This window comes from Bison bison, unplaced genomic scaffold, assembly GCF_000754665.1.
Source record: "Bison bison bison isolate TAMUID 2011002044 unplaced genomic scaffold, Bison_UMD1.0 scf7180017864299, whole genome shotgun sequence".
In the NCBI taxonomy this organism is placed as follows: Eukaryota; Metazoa; Chordata; class Mammalia; order Artiodactyla; family Bovidae; genus Bison; species Bison bison.
Window position 1 is genome coordinate 3,045,418 of NW_011494871.1, and position 18,581 is coordinate 3,063,998.

Consider the following 18,581-nt stretch of genomic DNA (forward strand, 5'->3'; position numbering starts at 1 on the left):
TTGAGTGCAGCACTTTCACAGCATCATCTTTCAGGATTTGAAATAGCTCAACTGTAATTCCATCACCTCCACTAGCTTTGTTCGTAGTGATGGTTTCTAAGGCCCACTTGACTTCACATTCCAGGATGTCTGGCTCTAGGTGAGTGATCATCACCATCGTGATTATCTGGGTCGTGAAGATCTTTTTTGTACAGTTCTGTGTATTCTTGCCACCTCTTCTTAATATCTTCTGCTTCTGTTAGGTCCATACCATTTCTGTCCTTTATCGAGCCCATCTTTGCATGAAATGTTCCCTTGGTATCTCTAATTTTCTTGAAGAGATCTCTAGTTTTTCCCATTCTATTGTTTTCTCTATTTCTTTGCATTGATCACTGAGGAAGGCTTTCTTATGTCTTCTTGCTATTCTTTGGAACTCTGTATTCAGATGCTTATATCTTTCCTTTTCTCCTTTGCTTTTTGCTTCTCTTCTTTTCACAGCTATTTGTAAGACCTCCCCAGACAGCCATTTTGCTTTTTTGCATTTCTTTTCCATGGGGATGGCCTTGATCCCTGTCTCCTGTACAACGTCACGAACCTCAGTCCATAGTTCATCAAGCCCTCCCCCATGCTGCTGCTGCTGCTAAGTCTCTTTAGTCGTGTCCGACTCTGTGTGACCCCATAGACAGCAGCCCACCAGGCTCCCCCATCCCTGGGATTGTCCAGGCAAGAACACTGGAGTGGGTTGCCATTTCCTTTTCCAATGCATGAAAATGAAAAATGAAAGTGAAGTCGCTCAGTCGTGTCCGACTCTTAGCAACCCCATGGACTGCAGCCCACCAGGCTCCTCCATCCATGGGATTTTCCAGGCAAAAGTACTGGAGTGGGGTGCCATTGCCTTCTCCGATAGCCCTGTGCTATTCCCCCTCCTCGCTTCTAGGGCAGTTACATCTATCATGTAAATGCACGGATCCATGTTAACCTCTGTAAAATGATGTAAATCATGTTTGCTCTAGAGCCAAGAGATGTGTTAGGATTATTTTTCCTTTCTTGCTCAGGTTTCAGTTTTTCCTGTAGTTTCTGAAAGCTGTTCTTTTTTGCCTCTTAACTGAATTCTTCATACTTTCGATGCTCTACAAAATACTCTCCATGTGCTCCATCCTGGCGTTTGTTGTCTGCTGTCCCGTCCGTCCTCCTTCCCTTCTGAAGCGCTCGTCCTCCAGGCTCCATCTAGATGGTCTGTTCCTTCTGCTCTGGAAATTCGTGTCCTGGACCCCTTGTCATCTTTATTCTCAAATTCTTCAGTCATGTTCCTGATGCATAAACATCAGTAGGTTCTTAACAAGCGTTACTTTGGAAGTGTATTTCTGAGACATTAGATAACCAGAAATATCTTTTTTTTTTTTTTTACTGTAATTGGTTGGTAGATTTGCTAGGTATAAAATCATAGGCTGAAATTCTTTTCCTCTCAGAATTCTGTGTCCTTTACCTTTCTTCTGAGAGAAACTCAATGCAGTTCTGATTCCCAGTCCTTTGTACTTAGACTCTAGGATACTTTCCTGTCTTCTCACAATGTTTTGTGTTCTGAAATTTGCACATGTGGGAAGGGGGGAGGATCTTCTTTCCTTTATGTGCCTTTTCAATCTAGAGACTGGTTTTCTTTAGTCTAGGAAATTTTTTTTCATTATCTTTTGTTTTGTTTTGTTTTGTTTTCAGTGATATCCTCCTCAACTTTCTGCATTTTGTCTTTCTACAGCTTAGTCATATATCAAACCTTGCGGTTTATCTCCCAAGCAGAATTGTATTTTCTTTGATTTTCTTGTATCTTATTTTTTGCCCTCTTGGAGATTCCTTGTCTTATCTGCTAGCCCTCTGATTGAGGTTTTTTTAAATGTTGATCTTTTTATTTCTTTTTAATTTGTAAGTGCTTTATTTATTTTCCTCCCTACCTTTATAGTAACATCCTGACCTTAGTTCATGGGTGAAATATCTTCTTATATCTCTTTGAGGATGTGAAATAAAATTTATTTGAAGTTTTCTTTTGTTCCCGTATTTCTTTCATTTTGTGTGGTTTTCTTTTTCCGTTTTTGAAAGCTCTTCTCAGAAGCTCCAATATGTGGTTTTAGACTTTCTTTAATCAGCTCTTTTATTTCTTATTTACATATTTTAACATTCACCTAATAAGGTAAACATTGAATAAGCTAAGACATTTCAGACAATCATAAAATTAATGTATGCTCATAGTAATTTGACCCTTGGATCAAAGGTGACAGCATTTTCTGTTTATCACATTTATTCTCATCTCCTGAAAGAATGTCTCAATAAGTTATGAAAAAAATGGATAACAAACTTCTTAGCAAATCTAGTTAATGACAAGCATTATGCCTATTCCTTTACAACCTATTGTGAGAGTTTTCTTTCATGAAAATATAAAAAATGCATCATTATTACTGCATACTTGCATATATCCTTGGATAGCTATCAAGAGGTCTATCTCAGGAACGAATTCTGGAATTTTTCCCAGATGTTAATTAATTGAGTTATATATTAGATTCAAGTTAAATTGTATATTAGCTTATTTAGTGTAAGTCTAAGACTGACAAGTATCTGCAACAAGAAAAGCTATTTTGAGAATTTAACTCCCCATAAAATACATACCAGGCTGTAATTAGTGCCTTTAGCATTTGCTGATACTCTGTCTATATTAGTGTTTATATTAGCCTGTCTATATTAGCCTTTTAAAAAGATTGAAAAATGTTTCTGCTGGTTGTTAAACTGTTATTCTGAACCTATGCTTAAAATAGCTTCCCAGGTGGCACAATGGTAAAGAATCTGCCTGCCAATGCAGAAGATATGGGTTCAATCCCTGGATCAGGATTCCCCCTGGAGAAGGAAATGGCAACCCATTCCAGTATTCTTGCCTGGAAAATTCTATGGACAGAGGAGCCTGGAGGGCTAATGGATTGCAATCCATAGTATTGCAAAATAATTGAACATGACTGACCATACATACACACGTGTTTAAAATGGACAAGCTGTTATATTAGTGCCCCCAAATTATTTAAAATTATATTCTAAATATGAATCATGCCACAATTAAATAAAAGGCAATAAAATGCCATCATAGTAGCTCGATTGCTATGAATTTATTGAGGAGATATTTTCCCTTCTGAAAATAAAAGCTGAGGGCAAAGAAAAGGGAGAAGAAAACGGGAAAAGTACTCAAGAAGGTTTTCCATGCTCATTCACCAGCATCACTCTGCCCTGTACTGACAACTTGGTGAGGCCTGGGGCGAATATGTGGTGTTGATTGAGAGAGGGGATGCTCTTTATGATATTTCCCATATTAATTCACTCAGAGATCCTGAGATTAAACCTACTGAAGCAGCTCCAAATGTGGGACCTTTGAGGAAACTGCCACTTGTAAGGGTCCCGTAGTCGCGAACTTTGAACATCACTTTTGGTACAGAGGGCAGGGTAGGAGTGCTTTTACAAAGCATGGTTTTGGCTTTTGTCTCATGTAGCTTCTCATCTGATGGGACATTATCATCTGATAGGACAAACAAGGATGTTGGGCTAACTTGACCTCGTCTATAATGTTTTCCCCTATAGCTTCCCACCCTTCCCCCCACAACCCCAGAGTGATTGTTCTGAGCCAGACTGTGTGCCTTGTTCTGGCCAGTCTTATATAAGTAAGTGCCTCTGGGTGGATGTCCAGAAGTGCCTGGCCCATGAGCAAATATTTACTCAGCAGTGAAATAAATGAGCTATAAACTTTAAGTGCCATTTATAAAATTTAATGCAAAGTGCCTTTGCTTTGCTTCTGTGTTTGACCCTTGACCTATAACTGTTGCTGACACCCAGAGGCCCATCCTTGGCTTTCTTTTAACCCAGGGTCCCTCACTGGGTGTCTTCTACTCTCATTGATATGATTATTACCTATTTATTAATATTGAAAATATTTTCCTTATTTAGATTCTCCCCTGAGCATCGCACTATGGATTTCTCCCTGGGGAGCCAAGCCCATAGGTTCTGCACATTAACACACGCCCAAAACGAACTTGTCTTCTGCCCTCTCACCTCCAAGCTCCACCTCTGGTTGTGGTCATTACTAACCATTAGGGAAAAGCAAACCAAAACCACAATGAAATACCAATTCACACAACTCACACCCATTAAGATAGCTACTATTTAAAACACACATACCCACAGAAAATAACAAGTGTCGGTGCAGATATAGAGAAATTAGAACTTTTGTGCCTTGCTGGTGGGAAAGTTAAATGGTGTGCCCACTGTGGAAGACAGTATAGAAGTTCCTCAGAAAGTTGAACACAGTATTACCATACAATCCAGCAATTCCACTTCTGGATATACGTTCAAAAGAATCAAACACAAAAACCTGAATAGATACTTGGATATCAGAGTTCATAGGAACATTATTCACAGTATCCAAATGGTGGAAGCAACCCAAGGGTCCATCTGTGGAGGAAGAGATAAGCAAAATGTGGTCTATATATACAGTGAAATATTAGTCTGTCTTAAAAAGGACTGAAAGTCTGATAATTGCTACATTGTAGATAAACCTTGAAACTGTTATGCTTAAAGGTATAAGGCAGACACAAAAGGACAAATATTGCGTGATTCCACTTACATGAAGTGCCACACACACACACACACAGTAGCTTCAGTCATGTCCAGCTCTCCATGACCACCATGGACTGTAGCCCACCAGGCTCTTCTGTCCATGGGAATTCCCAGGCAGGAACACTGGAGTGGTTTACCATTTCCTTCTCCAATATGAAGCCACAGGAGTAGTTATTTCACAGAGACAGAATGCAGAAGAATGGTTACAAAGGGCTAGAGGGAGGAGGAAATGGGCAGATATTGGGATAGATATGGCAGGGATGGGAACTGTTTCAGTTTGGAACAATGAGAAAGTTCTGGAGATGGATGGTGGTGATGGTTTTACAACGATGCCAGTGTACTTAATGCCACTGAATCGCACACTTAAAATGGTTAAAATGGTAAATTTTATGTTACGTGTATTTTGCCACAGTAAGATAAATAAGTGTATATTGAGAGAGTTGCAGGCTTGTATATGCATATTTCTCTAGGGCATTCCTCTAAGGCAATGTGTGCAGCGCTGTTCACCTTCTTGAAGAACAGCTGTGTAATGTCCTTCAGAGTCTGAAGCCAGCCCTCTCCTCTCACTTCATTTCCCTTGTTCTAGCCACCTGGAAATTCACATCTGCTAAAATTACATGCAAGTCTTTCCTCTGCCTTTACTGTCCCTCTGCCCCTGTGAGTTGATGACGGAATCTGATACTTCAAGACCCAGCCAAGTACCTGCCACCTTTGGAAAAGCTGCAGTGACTCCTGTAGACAGAATCCATTTACCAAAAGACTCTTCCATCCCAAACTTGTCCTCAACCAGAGAGAGTCTTTAAGGGCAAGGACATGTCTGCCTCACCTTTGTACCAGCTACACATAGCACAGAACATAATTTGAAGCAGGGTCTTAGGAAATAGTTCAATAACTGAATTTTTAAAAATACATAGTATTTTTCTAATCCTTCTCAGAGGGTAGACAGTCCTTTGCCCCCACTTTCCAGAACAAGTAAATAAGGAAAAGAAATGTCACACCTCACCCAGGTTGCAGGTGTTAGATGACCTGTGGAGGTGGAGGGACAGCATCAGCGTTCTCTTGCCTTCTTCCAGTCCCCATCTGTGGAGCCAGGCCTTAAATCTTTCCTTTCATATGTTAGGAGCACTCCTTTATTGGTTATAAAACACAAGATCCCAAATATTTGCCATAGGTCCTGTCCATAAGTGGAATGATCTTATTCATATTTCTGCTACCCCTTCTGCAATAAACCCCCTGCCACTGTTCCAGCATCAGTTATCCCAGACGAAAGGCTCATTATTTCATTACTAGTCTCCAGGGCTGTTTGGTCTCGTAACACTGGAGCACGGGATTTGGGCTGAGAGTCTAAGCCTTGAACTATTAAAAAATGTAAGTAGTCCTTGACACAATTTGGAGCGATTACTTTCTATTGTGCCAAGAATTCCTTATTAAAAATCAATTTAATTGTGCATACTCCATCTGGTTGGTATTATGGTCTTTATGGGAAGGAAACACGTTTCTGTATTTACCTGATGGTCCATAGGACAAGCACGTAACTTTGCAGAAAAGGAGGCATTTGGTAGCCCTGAAAATTAAAGAGACTTTGAGGTTGTTTACCAGATTTAACTTTACCAACTTATGGGTCTTTTGGGCTATAAGGCTCAACATCATCCATCATTTGGGATTTTAATGGAAAAGAAAATGTTTAAACTGAAGCAAGAAAATTACTATATGCACATCATATGCTATATTTATTTGCAGGTAACAAATTCTGTTTTATTCTGTTGACATTCTAATCTCTTTAAACATAACTTAGATGGTCACATTAGTATTAATTTATGTTATTTTATATTAAAAATTTTTGGATAATGAAAGGTGAGAGGTTTACTCTTGTCTGCTGGGTTGGTTTCAACCATATTAGTGAAAGACTGTAATATTTCAGCTTAAAATACTGGAGGAAAATGTTTTTAGAATCAGAGTGGTTGCATTTTGTTTTGTGGCATGTTTTTCAAGGCAGTTTCTATCTTAATTTAAAAAGGAGACTTAGCTTCCTTCCATGTTATTAGAAGCTGAAGACTGAGATCATTCTGTTAATAAGTTTTTTAAACTTCTTACATGCTTATAGTTGTGAAGTATTTTGTTCCTGTCTCATCTTAAACCGTCAACAGCACGGTGAGTTGCCATAAATATTGATTTGATTCTGAATCACCTTAACATCAATGTTTTTTTTTAAAAAATCACTGATTTGTTATGCAGGGTCTACTGTTAATAACTACAGCAGTCTATCAGACAACTATTTGGTAGCAATCATAATATCACAAATCGTCTCTGTGCCCTGATTTTGTCACTTGTGAAATGCAGCCCGTGCCTTTGTTGGGACTTCTAGGAGGTTTAAATGATTTACTCCACGTAGAGTGCTCAAAGTTTCTGTGCAGAGTAAGCATCAAATACACATTAGCTTTTATCGTCAGTGTCAGAAATGACAACGACAGTTCTGCAGTGGGTGGTTTTCTTTCCATTTATTTCTTAAAAACAAGAAGCTCGAGGTGAATTAAGAAAGCTTCCCCCATCACAGAAATTCAGTGGGTGTGATTGATATCATCTCTGGCTGCATACATCTCTCAGATGATGGGGCAGATAGGTAACAAGGCGACAGAAAGTACAGGAGATAAGTGAACATGGTGAAGTGACAGAGAATAAGGTGTTTTCTTCTATGAAATTCTTGAAAGGAATGCGTATTTGTTGTCTGGTAGCAAAGTGTACAGAAAAATAACTCCCTCCTCATCCACCTCTATTTCTGCACTAATAGTCACTTCCATGCTTTTCTCTGTGTTCATAGAAATACATAAACATGCAGCATTTTTGCTGTAGTTTTACAAGAGGTGGATTCTATACACATCACTATGTAACTTTCTTGTGCTGGTTTGCCTTGAAAAAAAATCCTCAGAAGTTTTGTAAGCATGTGGTGTTTGCCGTTAGCGCTGGGCCTGTCCAGGACTGGCCCAGAAAGAAAAAACCCCATAGTTTTCAGAGATGAAGGCAGCCTGTTTATTACCATAGTCTTCATTTACTTCTGTCCACTTAGTCCCATCTTTATTGGACAAAACATCTTGAAGGGGGACGTTTCTAGGGTATTTTGCTACTATTTGTTTTTACTAAGATTTTTTTTTTTAATGTGGATCATTTTAAAAGTCTTTATTGAGTTTGTTACAATATTCTTCCATTTTACGATTTGGCTGCAAGGCACGTGTGATTTTAGTTCCCCAACCATGGATCGAACCTGCACGCCCCCTACTGGAAGGCATAGTCCTAACCCCTGGACCACCAGGGAAGTCCCCCTACCTAGTGCTTTTTTGTTTTTTTTTTTTTTACTGTTCTATTATTTTTATTTCTGATAACTCTTAACTTTGTCATAGCACCCCTGAATTATTTTCCCTTGATTTCCTAACTACCTACCTACAGACTTTCCTGTTCATTTTGTCTTTTCTTTGGTCAGTTCCATGCTGATTCTCTGGCACACATTCCTTCATTCACGTACACATAGATTTTACATTTTTAAAAGACAGACTTGCTGCATTCCCCCCCTTATAAAGAACTTCAAGGGATCTGTTTTTCCATTGTTAACAGTACTGCAAAAGAAGGCATATTTTAACATACAGGTGCTTTTATTTATGAGAAATGAACTTCTAAAAATAGAATTTCTAGGTGAGGTGTGTGCTTCTTTTCTATCCTAATACATATTGCCAGATCGAATTCCAAGAAGACTGTAGCGCTTTGACTTTGATCGGCTCAGACCCATCTGCACATCAGTAGATCACAGTGTTGCTGCCATTTTAGTGAGGAACTGTGGCTGATTTATCTAACTACTCTCTGGAGGGTACTTTTCCACTTCAGCCCTCTACCGTGGGTCTGGGAAGAGCAGAGTAAACTGAGGGTCAGGTCCGCCCATTCCCGGGTGAAACCATCACCCAAGCATGTGGGCTGGGGGCTCAGACTCTGAGCGGCAGCTGGGCTAACTGCCGAGGTGGTACAGTGGCGCCCGGGACCCTAGACAGGAGTCTATGCAGTCAGCCAGGACGGTTACTGCATTCTTGGCAGAGGGGCAGCAGTTACAGCAAGAAAGGATCTTTTTCCAAGAAGGAAAAGCCATTTAATAAGTTTGGGTCAGTTTGCTCCTAACAGCACTGCATTTGAGCAGGAGAAACCCCAGGAGCTTGGCAAACCATGTTGCTGGCCAGTCTTCCCACCAGCTCACAAGTATGAGGCTCTCCGGGCAGAGCCTGGCTCTCTGCTTTGACTGCAGCCATTTAATATCATTCCTAGTTAACAGCAGAGTGAAGGCAGAGGAATCTTTGCCCCCTTAGTCCAGAAGAGTAAGATTTAGTGACTGTAGCAAGCCATGGTCCAAGTAACTCCACTGCAGAGGGCGGGTGGTCTGTCTGTTTTGCAGGCTGTGTGCCTAGGTGTGCGGCTTGGAGCCCTGGTGCTCCAAAATTGACGGTGATGTTTGCGAATGGGTAGTGCTGTCTGTTTTAGTAGATGAATTAGCATTTGTATATGACTAACCAGTGTGAAAGTCTGATTTTACAGTGTGTCAGGGAGTCGTCGTGTACCTGTCTCGTGGATAAATAAAGTAAAAACTCAGTAAGTTTATATAAATATTTTAAAATACCGTGTGTTCTACTTTTTCCATTTCACCTAGGGAGATCTTGCCAAAATAAAATCAAGTTTGAGTGTTTACGGCGTAAGAGAAAACCAGCTCATGGATTTTGAATTTAGGAGATGAATTGTGTATTTTTGTTTATTTTTGTTTTAATTTTTTTCCTCTCCCAAATAAATATTTCTAATGAAATAAACAGATCTAATCATCTAATGATGGATTATTTGAATGAAGATGGAAACTAAATTGGAAATGTTGAAAATGAGCTGGTTTATGCCTCTTAAAAAGCTGCAGCACCTGCAATTGATAAAAATTAGTACAAACATATCAAAAATCTTGGAAGAAACATGCGGCTCAGCCAGGGCCAACTTGGACAGAATCATAACACTGCCTGCTTAGAGGAAATATCTCAACATTCAGCTAATCAGGGATGTTAATCTGAAGTGAAGATTGAAAATTGTGACTTGGTTAGGATCGCTCAGGGCGAAGGTTAATGCTGAGAAAGACATGCTTGATTTCTTAGGATTTGTTTTTTTCCTTACTGTGAATTTCAACAACTAGACTGTCGCAGTTACACGAAATTCACTCAGTCTTTAAAGTGGTATCTCAGTGATAATTTATCAAGATATATTCTGGTTTAGGGATCTCGTTTTGTCCAGTGTTGCAGTCACATCCATTGCTGCCACAGTCTCTAAGGTGTAGGGCCTGTGGCTCTATATATGAGGTCAGCCCAGAGGGGAGTTACTCAAAAGGAAGCAAAGCTTTCTGAAAACCCACCTTGTACATGCACACGTACAAGCGTGACTTCCTGCAGTCTGTCATGTGGCGTTATTTTGCATATGAAAAACATATTACAATATTATTTCAAAACTTTATCATGTTGACCTCATGAACCTATTTCTTTCATCCAGGCTTTCTCCGTAGTGGCACTGTTGACACCTTGGACCAGACAGTTCCTTGCTGTAGGGAGCTTTCCAGGTCATCCAATGATACTTAGCAGAATCTTTGGCCTCTACCCACCAGATGCCAATAACACACTCAAATGGTTTCCAGGCATGGTCAGGTGTCTCAGAGGCAAAATCAACCCAGTTGAGAATAACTGCTTGAAACAGTTATCTAAATAAAACATGGACATGTTTAAAAAGTTCACAGAGGTATGAGTGAGTCTCCATACTACTCCCAAGAGACACCTTCTGCTACATCAAGATAATGAATATTAACCATCTGAGTGTGCTTATTTAGGCAATGGCACCCTACTCAGTACTCTTGCCTGGAAAATCCCGTGGCCGGAGGAGCCTGGTAGGCTGCAGTCCATGGGGTCGCTAAGAGTCGGACACGACTGAGCGACTTCACTTTCACTTTTCACTTGCATGCATTGGAGGAGGAAATGGCAACCCACTCCAGTGTTCTTGCCTGGAGAATCCTAGGGACGGCGGGGCCTGGTAGGCTGCCATCTATGGGGTCGCACAGAGTTGGACACAACTGAAGCGACTGAAGTGACTTAGCAGCAGCAGCAGCGTGCTTATTTAACTTATATGCAGAGTACATCATGAGAAACGCTGGGCTGGAAAAAGCACAAGCTGGAATCCAGATTGCCGGGAGAAATATCAATAACCTCAGATATGCAGATGACACCACCCTTATGGCAGAAAGTGAAGAGGAACTAAAAAGCCTCTTGATGAAAGAGAAAGAGGAGAGTGAAAAAGTTGGCTTAAAACTCAACATTCAGAAAACTAAGATCATGACATCTGCTCCCATCACTTCATGGGAAATACATGGGGAAACAGTGGAAACAGTATCAGACTTTATTTTTTGGGGATCCAAAATCACTGCAGATGGTGATTGCAGCCATGAAACTAAAAGACGCTTACTCCTTGGAAGGAAAGTTATGCTTTTGAGATAGCATATTCAAAAGCAGACACATTACTTTGCCAACAAAGGTCCATCTAGTCAAGGCTATGGTTTTCCCAGTGGTCATGTATGGATGTGAGATTTGGACTGTGAAGAAAGCTGAGCGCCAAAGAATTGATGCTTTTGAACTGTGGTGTTGGAGAAGAGAGTCCCTTGGACTGCAAGGAGGTCCAACCAGTCCATTCTAATGGAGATCAGTCCTGGGTGTTCATTGGAAGGACTGATGCTGAAGCTGAAACTCCAATACTTTGGCCACCTCATGCAAAGAGTTGACTCATTGGAAAAGACCCTGAAGCTGGGAGGGATTGGGGGCAAGAGGAGAAGGGGACAACAGAGGATGAGATGGCTGGGTGGCATCACCAACTCGATGGACATGAGTCTGGGTAAACTCCGGGAGTTGGTGATGGACAGGGAGGCCTGGCGGGCTGCAGTTCATGGGGTTGCAAAGAGTCGGACATGACTGAGTGACTGAACTGAACTGAACTGAACCCCTTAGTATTAGTATTTTATGTTGAATGCTCTATGATTATAGCTATAAGATATAGAGTATGTTCCTAGAAGTGGAATTGCTAGATCAAAGGAAAAATATATTAAACATATTTGTGGACAGTGCTGTATTGCCATCTGGGTATGAGAGTAGCTATTTTCTCAGGTTGTCAAACTTTTAAATCTTTGACCATTTGTTGGGTGAAAAATGATATCCCTTTGTGTGTGTGTTTCACAAAAAATGAGATTTCTTACATTTATAAGTGGTTTTGTGTCCTGTGATCACACTGCATGTGTATGCTTTGCCTGTTTTCCTAACAGTTTGTTGGGCATTTCCTTTGTCATTTGAGTAACTCTTTATAGAGAAAGGAAATTAGATCTTCATAGATATTACAAATACAAATTTATATATACTGCTTATTCATCTTCTTTCAACTTTATTAATGTTTGTCTCTATAGAAGTGTTCCAAATGTGTTTCTCTTTTTGTATGATTTCTGAACTTAATGTCCTATAGAGAGTCAATTTCACATACAAAAAAAATAACTTTTTTTCCTGCTGTCTCCTAATGCTTTGTGTTGGGTGTCATGGTTAAGTATTCAAGCCATCTGTAATTAGTTTCAGTATATGGAGTGAGACCAAAACAACCTAAAACTTTTCCTAAATACTGTGGTAACATTATAAAGGGCATTTCAACAGAGTGAGATAAAGGTGGCTTGTGAACCAAATGCTGTTGACATAACTGCCTCTGTCTGGGTTCAGAGTAATGAAGCTGGATCCACCGTTGGTGCTCATAGGAACCAGTGGAAGGCCATTACATCTCTGTAAGGAAGGACAGTGACCTCTAAGATGGCAGGCGAGGGCCTCGTCCATTGCAGGACTTTGTAGGTTAGGGTTATGAATTCAATCTTATTTGAATAGTGTTTCTTTTTCACATTTCTCTTGTACTTAGCATGTATTTGGGGTTTCATATTTTTAATCCATTCAGCATTGTTCAGTGTATTATTAATGTAACATATTTGGTATTACTTCTGTCATCACATTTTATGTTATGTTTTCAGCTCTTGCTGTTTCCTTGGTTTCTACCTGTTGCTGAAATTCTCCTCATGCTTTATTTCCCTAAGGGCTTGTGACCTTGTGACAATACCAGAAGTCACCCCCTGCTGACTTCTGGTATTGTCCGCTCTGCTGGAGAAACATGACACCAACTTGACTTTTCCCCTTGTAGGCTAATTGGTTTTCCTGCTTGAATATATTAAAGAGTTGATACTGCAAAATTTCAAAAGTCATTAACTGATACACCAGGGTACACATGGGTTTTGATCTTTTTGTAGCTGTTGTTTTGTTTTCTGGGGACAAACGGTGTCTTCTGTATTTATTGGCTGAGTAAGGTTTTAGACCATTTCAGGAATTTTTCTTCTATTATATCTTTGAACATTTGTTTCTAGTCTACTTTTTTTTTAAAGGTACGCCTTTTCGGACTTTTGCTGTTATATTTGGAAGGCTGTCAGTTTCTCTTAAATTCAGTGTTAACTTTTGTCCGTTGTGCAGCATTTTTCTACTGGAGCCTGTACTACCCAACCCAGACTAGTTTCAGCCGTGTCCATCCTGCGTTTTGTTTCTCTTTGTGCGTGTGCTCAGATGCTCAGTTGTGTCCAACTCTTTGTGACTCCATGGACTGTAGCCCACCAGGCTCCTCTGTCCATGAAATTCTCCAGGCAAGAATACTGGTGTGGGTTGCCATTTCCTTCTCCAGGGGATCTTCCCAACCCAGGGATTGCACCCACATCTCTTGCATCTCTGGCATTGGCAGGCAGATTCTTTACCCCCAGTGCCATGTGGGAAGCCCATTTTTATTTCCTTTATGTGTCCTTAATCTGTCCCATCAGCCTCTTATTGTTTCCCTCTTTGATATCTTACACATCTTGTTTCAGCTTGTTTCAGGGAAAGGTCACATCTTCTTTAGCTCTTTTAGGCTTGTCGAGAGCATTTGAAATATTTTTCTGTGCTTTGAACTGGTTCTTTCTATGGAGATTGTTTCATATTTGACCATTTATTTATGTCATATTATTATGTTTATTTTTTATTATTTTGTAATGACGTCTAGGGGAGGGGACTTCAGAGTTTTTCAGAACACTTTCTCATCAATGCTTTGTCTCTTCCACATGGGTCGCCTGTCCCTTTGCAGTCGTGCCCACCTCCCTCACCACCGCTTTTCCTCTGCAGGTGAGTTGGAGGCCTCTACACCTCAGGGTGAATTTCTCTGTGTTACAGCTTTCCTGTTAGGTGAATTTGCATTTATTTCTTTTTGGTTTACCTCAATTAGCATCTGCCAAATTGATTGCCCTTTGCTCCCTACTGGGCCCTGCCATTCTCCTCCTCCATCACGTATGAGGAGAGGGGGTACATATATGTATATTGCCCTTGAACTCAGTGTGCCTGCTATTGAATCAGTCTCAGGACATCAGTCATGACTCATCCGTATATCAATCTTACCCTCGAAATAAGAGCTGATTCTGCTCTTTCTGGGCTTGATTCACCTCTTTCTTGGAAACCTTTTTACTCTGAAGGGTTTTTATTTTTTTTTTCTGTTTTCTTTTAATTAATTAATTAACTAGGCTGTGTCGGGTCTTAGCTGTGGCACGTGGGATCCTTTCATTGCACCACCAGATTCTCTAGTTGCGGCTCACAGGCTCAGTAGTCGCAGTGCACACGTATAGTTGCTACGCAGCATGTGGGAGTCTTAGTTCCCCAACCAGGGGTCAAACCAAGGTTCCTTGCATTACAAGACAGATTCTCACCCACTGAACCACCAGGGAAGTCCTGTCTCTGAAGGTTTTATCTGCTATTGACATTCTCGTCTTACTGATCAGTTTCTATTCTATGTCATTTGTAGTTTTAACTAAGGCTATCTCATAGTTTCATTGACAATAGCTATTTCTTTTTTGTTTTCAATTATGTTTTCTGCTTTCAGTTGCTATTAGGGAGGGGAGGGCAGTAAAAATATTACTACTCTATTTTCAACAAAAACCAATGAATTAACTGAAATAAGTGATAAAATAGTTCTGTTTGCTAGGTATTTATCAATGTTCACTCAGTTGTTTGAGAAAATGACAAAGAGAAGTATAACACAATCTTGGGAAAATTAGGTTAAGACCCTTAAAACGGTTTATAATTGTGTTTGTATCTGGTATGGATCTGGACTCTCATTACACTGAAAGTTTGGTTGAAGCACTGATTGCCGAGGCCTCACATGATAGGGAGGCCATGTGGATTAAACTGCTGTTTTAGGGGTGGCTAATCTTTAAATTCAGTTCCCCAGGTGGCTCAGTGGTAAAGAATCTGCCTGCCAAGGCAGGAGATGCAAGAGATGTGGGTTCAATCCCTGGATCGGGAAGATCTGGAGGAGGAAATGGCAACTTCTTTCAATATTCTTGCCTGCAAAATTCCATGGACAGAGGAGTCTGATGGGCTACAGTACATGGGGCCGCAAAGAGTCAGACATGACTGAACACACAAGTACTTTATGAGCTAAGAACACATGTGACCAACAGTGGAGTGTCTATTTTTTTTTCTTTTTTACTTTTATCTATTTGAAAGTCCTACAAAGATAAGTCATATTTATCAAGTCAATTTTATAGGGAAAAGAACATGAAGTAGAGCTCCTTCCCATACTGAGAACGTGCTGACCGAAACATTAGATATAAATTAAACATAAATTGCTTTTCTATAAATATGTGCATGCTAACTCTTAAAATCAATGAATGCCTTCAATGTACAGTTTCCTTAAAATGTTGGTATTTGTGATATTGGGAATCTGTATTTTATGGAAGAATAACCTCGGTCCTCTGGCTCCGTGTCCTTCGGCAGCTGTGTCCAGCTGGTGGTCCACATTCCCCACGATTCCTTTAGTGAATGGAAACATTTAGGTCAATATTGATATAAAACTTCATGAACTTCCTTCTCTTTCAGCTTTGGTTTGCCTTCGTTAATGGATTTTCTGGGCAGATTTTATTTGAACGTTGGTGCATCGGCTTGTACAACGTGGTAAGTAAGCACTCTCCCTCTCCCTCTGACAGCGTGCGGGGCCGCGTTGTTTGTGTCTGGGACGCGGAGCTAAGTCCCTCATCTGCATCCACGGCTCACATAGATCTTTAGGGCCTCCGTTGCTGCCACACATCCTGCAGAAGCACAAACTCCCCACACATGGTTTCAATCATCGCAGATCATTCCTGAATAACCCCATGAAATTATTAACCCATATATCTTGATAATAGACCCTTGTTACCTCCTGACTAAATGCCTGGGCAACATTTCCATGTTTGCAGCTCCAGAAAAAGAATTTCTGAACTGTGTCTAAACTCATTCCGCTCCATAATTTCGTTTCTGAATCCGTCAACACAGATGTGAATGTACAAAGCCTAACCTGCTGTCCTTTCTGTCCTTCTTAAAAGCATGTGTTTCCCTGTGAATGGACGTTTTCTCCCACAGTTAGTGCTAAAGTAATGAATTCTAACTCCCAGCTCCTGTGGCAAATGGTCTTCAGCTTATTTCGTATTTTTTATGATTTTCGAGTTCTCATTTCATTACTTGACTGTAATGAATTCAAAACCTAAAAATAAGTATCAACTATAGGCTAACATGACTAAGTAGCTACTTAGCTTTTTGTTTTCCTGGCAAGGGGTGTAACTTAAGGCAACCTTTCTTGAATTGTGCTTCCACACTTTTGTTTTGGACCCTTACTCTGACATTCTCTGCCTTGGGGGAGTTTGTACTCTGAAACAGCTGTCATAGGTAGGCATAGATGGAAGTTACCAGACATGCAATCATATAAATCATGGTGCTATAAATATTTAGAGTTTGTATATACATTTGTGGAGCGGGCAATGGCAACCCACTCCAGTACTCTTGCCTGGAAAATCCCATGGATGGAGGAGCCTGGTAGGCTGCAGTCCATGGAGTCGCTAAGAGTCGGACACGACTGAGCAACTTCACTTTCACTTTTCACTTTCATGCATTGGAGAAGGAAATGGCAACCCACTCCAGTGTTCTTGCCTGGAGAATCCCAGGGACGGGGGAGCCTGGTGGGCTGCCGTCTATGGGGTCGCACAGAGTCGGACACAACTGAAGCGACTTAGCAGCAGCAGCATATACATTTGTGGCTGGATATTCAAGTCATCCATCTACTCAGTCCCTTTTTTTTAAGTAGCCACTCTGCTAGGTGCACTATATATTAATAAAATACTACATACAACACCTAGAACACACAGCTTCAGCCCTGTAGAACTCAACAGATGAAGAGCGTCATATGTGGAGACTAAGATGGTGTTGAACCAAGTTCAGATCTTGGTTGATCAGTTGATAACTGTGTTACTCACCACAATGTACACTAGTACATTTTTTGCTAATAATTATGCCCCCAAAGACAAAAGTGACAAGTGGAGAGAACAGAGCTGAATTGATGGCCGTTTATCACCTGTGCTAGAAAAGCCAGTCTAACCACCTACCACATAGAAAGGGCCTCCCCTTGGGCAGGCTGTTAACTTTTCAGGACTTAGAAGTGTTTTGAGTAGGTTAAAATTATGTGACCATTCAAGGGGAAATATACTGACTGCTCCACAGTGATTTAGTATTGGAAAAGGCCAACCCTGGCCCACATACGTATAGTATTAGTAACTGGAAGGCTGAGACCTAAGAGGCTGTGCTTTAGCACTAAGAATTGAAATACACATCACCTGGTTACACAATAGAAGGAGTTTAGCCCTGTTTTCATGCTCAGGCAGGAGCATTGAATCCTCTCCTTAGTTCTCTTCCATCTTGGGCAGTTCAGGTTCATCCAGCAAACTCGTAGCTATGATACATCAGATGTTGATGGACTGTGGGACGGTTTTGGTCAATGCAGTCCTCAGACCGCATGCATGAGCATCACCAGGATTTCTTTGACAATGTGGATTCCTGAGCACCATCCCAACTTAACAAAGAGTTTCCCAGAGATACTGAGAAACAAAACAACATTTTTAGAGAAACTTTCTAGCAGTGGTTATCTACATTAAAGTTTGACCCCCTAGGGTTTGGGATGTATTTTTTTAACTGTAATTTAAAAATCCAGAGGAGAGAGATATTGCAGCTGAGAAGTGAATTCTCAGGTGAAAAGACCCTGTTGCCACAGTGTGGAAGTCGGTCACCAGGAAGTGGTGGCAGAGAGTTGGGACAGTCAAGTCCAGTGGGCTCAGAGGGTCATTGACTTCTCAGTCAGTCACTGGAAGTGCCAATGCTTTTGAGGACTGGAAGTCTGCCCGCCCCCTTGGAAATTGTCTGGGTCGCTTTTGTTTGAAATAAATAGAAACTTAGGGGAAAGATGTAAAAAAGATAGAAAGATACCTTCATCCATCAGTTATTAGCATTTTGCCCCCACTTGCATTCTCTCTCAAGACACTCACACGTGCACATATAGTCAAACATGCACACACACTGCCACACATGTATTTCTGAGCCAATTGGGAATCAGTTAAGACATCATGTCCCTGGGACTTCCCTGCTGGTGCAGTGGCTAAGACTCTGCTCTTCCAGCACAGGAGGCCGGGGTTCAATCCCTGGTCAGGGAACTAGATTGTACATGCTGCAGCTAAGACCCAGGGCAGCCAAATAAATAACAAATAAGCAATTTACTAAAAAAAAATTTTTTTAAAAAGACATCATGTCCCTTCTGCTTTATCCTTAAATGCATAGCTGGTAAGACAGTTCTCTTATGTAATCACAGTGTGATGATCAAAATCATGAAGTTTAACATGGCTACAACACTGCCGTCTAATCTATGCATACATGCATGCTAAGTCGCTACAGTTGTGTCCGACTCTTTGCGACCCTTTGGGGTATAGCCTGCCAGGCTCTTCTGTCCATGGGATTCTCCAGGCAAGAATACTGGAG

The 18,581-nt window shown here is 40.8% G+C and overlaps 1 protein-coding gene across 1 annotated transcript in view; it reads left to right on the forward strand.

Moving 5' to 3' along the window:
- ATP8A2 (ATPase, aminophospholipid transporter, class I, type 8A, member 2) overlaps window positions 1–18,581 on the forward strand; it is a 452,578-nt gene that overhangs the window by 273,936 nt on the left and 160,061 nt on the right. The window contains exon 28 of the mRNA XM_010851206.1: window positions 15,627–15,701. Within this exon, the coding sequence (XP_010849508.1) occupies window positions 15,627–15,701 (75 nt within the window). The remainder of the gene's footprint in view (window positions 1–15,626; window positions 15,702–18,581) is intronic.